The sequence below is a fragment of the Coptis chinensis genome, chromosome 9 (assembly GCF_015680905.1).
Source record: "Coptis chinensis isolate HL-2020 chromosome 9, ASM1568090v1, whole genome shotgun sequence".
Taxonomy (NCBI): Eukaryota; Viridiplantae; Streptophyta; class Magnoliopsida; order Ranunculales; family Ranunculaceae; genus Coptis; species Coptis chinensis.
In genome coordinates, this window is record NC_141464.1 from 64,282,366 (window position 1) to 64,287,386 (window position 5,021).

At 37.8% G+C, this 5,021-nt stretch overlaps 1 protein-coding gene across 1 annotated transcript; it reads left to right on the plus strand.

The window, feature by feature from the left end:
- Positions 1-431: 431 nt before the first annotated feature.
- Positions 432-4,610, plus strand: LOC147477322 (uncharacterized). The gene is made up of 6 exons (XM_086585972.1): positions 432-1,441; positions 1,520-1,801; positions 2,278-2,449; positions 2,721-3,482; positions 3,591-3,776; positions 4,044-4,610. The coding sequence occupies exons 1-6, from the start codon at positions 432-434 to the stop codon at positions 4,608-4,610; spliced, it is 2,979 nt and encodes a 992-aa protein (XP_086442098.1).
- The last annotated feature ends 411 nt before the right edge of the window (positions 4,611-5,021 follow it).

Here is a 5,021-nt window from a genome sequence, read left to right on the forward strand (position 1 = left end):
AACACACTTCCCCATCAAGCTTACTATGATGCTTCACAAGTAGAAACTTCTACTCAAAATAATGCTCCTTTGATTGATCTTACTATACAGGTAGAAGGTGCTGATGGACAACCAAATCAACTCAAAAGACAGGAAGTTAGTCAAGGAAAAGCGGCTGAGGTTAATGAAACCTATGTCCAAGTTCAGAATGAAGCAGTGGAAAGCTACAACAGGGAAAGGGAGCAGAGGCACAAAACTCCTCTAAACATGATCAGGGAGGACCATGAAAACTCCATGTCTTCAAATGGAAATACCTTGTGCCTATCTGGCAAGCGTAAGAGAAGTCAGACGGTGAAGACAGTTGGTTGCAAACAGCTCCAACCCAAGTCATGAATTTCATAAGTTGGAACTGTCGAGGGTGTGGCCGGCCTTCGACTTTGGAGGAGCTTAAAATGAAGATTGTTGTTGTTGGGCCTTTTGTTATTTTGGTAATGGAAACTAAATGTAGTAATGTAAGTAAAGCAACTAGTATGATCAGGAGGTTAGGAGATTATAGCTGTTTTGTGGTTCCAAGTATTAGTCTAGCTGGTGGTATGTGGTTAATATGGGAAAGTTTTGTGACAGTGGAGGTACTAAACTTAGATAGTTGGTTTATTCACTGTAAGATTGAATTAATGCTGAATGGGATAAATGAAAGTTTTGTTTTGTCTTGTGTGTATGGGAATCCAAATTTCTCTGTTTGGCATATACAATGGTCTGTTTTCTCTTTGTTGAAACCTCAGAATGATGTTAAATGGCTGGTGATGGGGGACTTTAACGAAGTTCTAAATCTGGCTGAAAAGCAAGGGGGTCGCCCATTTAATTATCTCAAAGCTATGCCTTTTAGGGATATGGTTGATGGTTGTGAGTTGATCGATTTGGGCTTCATGGGTAACACCTTTACATGGAAAAACAAACAAAAAGGGTGTCGCAGAATCTTGGAAAGGATTGATAGAAGTTTGGCTAATGCTGCATGGATGTTGAGGTTTGTAAATACCAAAGTTTATCATGAAATGGCTACTAGCTCAGACCATAAGTTTCTGATCATTAAAGTTGATAATGTACATGTTCGTCTTTCTAGACCTTTTCGTTTCGAGGCTATGTGGCTACAAGATAGTGGCTGCTCAGAACAAGTTCGTTTGGCTTTCAATGTTGATACTGTTGGCTCTCCATCCTTTACCTTGTACAACAAACTGAAACACTGTCAGCAAAATTTACAATGGTGGAACAAGCACATTTTTTGTCAGTTAGAAAATAGGTTCAAGGATATTCAGCAGGAACTTCAGGGCGTGCAAGACAGTATTATTGCTAGTGCGGACCCATCGGATGAATTGATTGTGGAAAAACAGAGGCTGATGCAAGAACACAATGTTTTGCTTGTCCAGCAGGCTACTCATTGGGGACAGAAATCATGTTCAGAGTGGTACAAGTTTGGCGATCTAAATACTAAATTCTTCCACACCATGGTCAAATGTCGTTGATAGAAATCTTTTATTCACAGGATTAGAGATCCTATGGGCATTATACTTACAGGGAGGAAGCAGATTGGTGATCGATTGATGGACTATTTTGCAGATATAATGACTACTTCTGAGCCTTGCCTAAACTTTGAAGTACTAAATATTGAGACACCATCTCTCTCTCTTGATGACTATTCTAGTTTTATGAAGCCTATTGATAATGCAGAGATTATTTTTACTCTTAAGCAACTCCATCCTTTCAAGGCGCCAGGGCAGGATGGTTATCATGCAATTTTCTTTCAGCAGTTTTGGCACATTGTTGGGTCTCCAGTCTATGATGCAGTAAAAAGATTCTTTAGTCATGGAGCTTTTTCACTTCAATTAAACCATTCTTTCATTACTCTAATTCCAAAAATACCAAACCCTTCATCTCCTGAACATTTTTGCCCCATCAGCTTAACCAATGTAGTGTACAAGATAATTTCCAAAATCATTGTAAACAGACTGAGACCTATTCTTAAAAGAGTCATCAGCCCTTTTCAAACTGCTTTCCTTCCCTAGAGGAGTATTCATGATAATGCTCTTTTAGCAAATGAGTTCTATCATAAGATTCGGGGGCGTGGCAATAGGAATTCAAAATTTTTTGTTTTAAAGATTGACATGCAGAAGGCTTATGATAAAATTGAATGGCCTTTTCTTAAAATGGTACTTATCAAGTTTGGTTTTCCTATGGATTGGGTCAATCGTATCATGTTTTGTGTTGAAAATGTGTCCTACTCTATCCTGTTAAATGGTACAGGTCATGGTTTTTTCAAGCCAACAAGGGGTCTTCGCCAAGGAGACCCTTTATCTCTGTATCTGTTCATTCTTTGCACGGAGATTTTATCATTAAATTTTTTGAAGATGCAAAGGGAAGGTTTAATTCATGGTTGCAAGCTGGGAAGGCATTCTTAGCCTGTTTCACATCTCATGTACGCAGATGATCTTTTTGTCTTTGGCAAATGTGGTTTCAATGAGCAATATCTTTTGAACAACTTGTTGAAAGAATATTGTTGAGTGTCGGGTCAAACAATCAACAGAGGAAAACCACAGATTATTCATCATCCCAAGCTACATCGGAGAATTGTCTTTTTTCTTCGAAGATCCTTCCAAATGACTTTCACAAGTTGCATGCCAACATATCTGGGGATACCTAATCTCACTGGTAGAGGTCGCATTCATAAATTTGCTCCTTTACTGCAGGGGTTCCAATATAAATTGGCGGGCTGGAAGTCGAAGATTTTATCTAAAGCTGGTAGACTAACTTTAGTCAATTCAGTTTTATCTTCCTTACCGACGCATGCCATGTCTACTGCAATCCTCCCTGCAAAGATCATTGATGATATGGAAGTTATTAGAAGATCTTTTCTTTGGAGACACTCTCCAACTTATCGAAAATTGCATTATTTTCCTTGGAGGCTGGCTTGTATTGCAAAGTCCAATGGAGGACTTGGTGTTAAAGATCTTCAACTCCAAAATTATGCTCTCTTTGCAAAAAAGGCATGGGATTTGTTACATCAAAAATCTATATGGGCAACAAAAATAAAGGGTAAATATTTTCCTTCAACAAGTTTCCTTGAAGCAAGAATAAAATGTTCGGATTCTATCATGTGGAAACAATTATGTGCTATGCGGAGGGTGATTCGCGCAGGTGGTATTTGGAATATAGCAAATGGTGCATCTGTTAATGCATGGGAGGATTGTTGGGTTCTAAATTCGGATAATAACATGACGATGCCTTTAAAGCCTCAGGATTATCCGTTGGAGTTGGTTGCTGATTTTATCGATCAGGGAAACAGAACTTGGAAGTTAGAGTTGCTAAATACTTATTGGCCGGCTGCTTTTGTCAATAAAATTGCTTCAATTCCTCTGTTTCACACAAATGAAACGGATAAATTGGAATGGAAGTGGATCACTTCGGGGTGCTATTCGGTTAAATCGGCTTATAATGGGTGCCTTCAATTGGTGAATCATGTGAACAATGGCGAGGGGGAGCAGAGTGCTTTGTTTAAGTTTATATGGAAATTAAAGTTACCGTTTAAAATCAGATTTTTCTTGTGGCAATGCTTGCAGGGTGTCATCCTGACTATGGATCATTTGGCATCCCTCCATTTTCAAGTGTATGATCAGTGTACGTTATGTGAGATTGCTCCGGAGATGCCATTGCATGTTTTCTTTGAATGCAACTTTGCAAAAGTTGTTTGGTGTGGTATTAATTGTACAGAGATGGTGACAGATGTGAGTTACTCTACTGCGCAGGTTTTTCCTTTAAGAATGGTTAAGATGCTTGATAAAATTAGGACAAAACATGTAGGAACTATGCAAGTTTGCTTGTTGGGTATGGGCTTATGGCATATTTGGATGGCTAGAAATGATTCTAGATTCAATCATAGCACACCAAATCCTATTCTTTATGTCAGGAAGATTCATAGTATGATGCAAATACTGCATAATATTTTGGCATAGGGACTTCAGAAACAGACTATTGCTTTGTATGTTAAATGGCATTCCCCTAATGATGATTAGGAAAAATTAAACACAGACGGAGCCACTATTGGAAATCCAGGATTTGGAGGTGTGGGGTGTGTTCTTTGCAAGGCTAACGGACACTTCATCATAGGGGCAACAATACCAATTCTACATACTACAAACAACCTTGCAGAGTTCCTTGCTATGCTCTATGAGATTAAATTATTGGGCAGACTTCGAATAAGAAAAGTCATCTTGGAGATGGATTCGCAACTGTTATTCAAATCTCTTACTGATGGGGAGCTGGAACTACATTGGCTTTTAAGAAAAATCAGTACTGAGATTATTTGCTTGCTAACCACCTTTGAAGAGTATAAGATTGATTGGTGTTATAGAGAAGGAAACTCATGTGCCGATAGCTTTGCATCTTACGCTGCGAATTTGGCGACTAAGGATTCCTGGAGGCAACAACCCACTGCTGAAACCTCGACGTGGACTTTAGATAATTTAGAATTCTTGCCTCAGTTTCCCTCTGTATGGTTGTTTGGAGCACCTATTTTTGCGGCTAGAGATATCACATTTGATGCTCAGGGGTTTTGTAAATCTCAAATTATCTTTACATAAATAAAGTTTATTTCCAGCAAAAAAAATATATATATATATATATATATATATATATATATATATATATATGGAGTAGGTTCCGTTTACAACACTTTTTATACAACGTTTTATACAATACCTCCCACTGGACCCTTCAAGATGTTTTAAAAATAATATTTTGTAGATAAGATGTTCTCACCATGGATATGATCTCCACAAAAAATTGGGTCCTTTGAACATTTTTTGCCAAAAAAAAAGTTAAAAATCGATATTTCTGGACCGTTGATAAAAATTCATAGGTTGAGAACAATATTTCTCATGATTATGAATTTTCAAATGAGCTGAATTTTTGTGGAGATGATTTGGTGTGGAATTATATCTACAAAATCAAGGCTTAATTCATATTTTTAATGGGTATTGTATAAAACGTTG

Coding starts and splice junctions, on each gene's coding strand:
- LOC147477322 (XM_086585972.1), top strand. CDS start 432: ATGAAGATTGTTGTTGTTGGGCCTTTTGTTATTTTGGTAATGGAAACT. Junction 2,450..2,720: donor TAGCCTGTTTCACATCTCAT/GTACGCAGATGA, acceptor CCTTTACTGCAG/GGGTTCCAATATAAATTGGC. Junction 3,777..4,043: donor TGAGTTACTCTACTGCGCAG/GTTTTTCCTTTA, acceptor AATGATGATTAG/GAAAAATTAAACACAGACGG.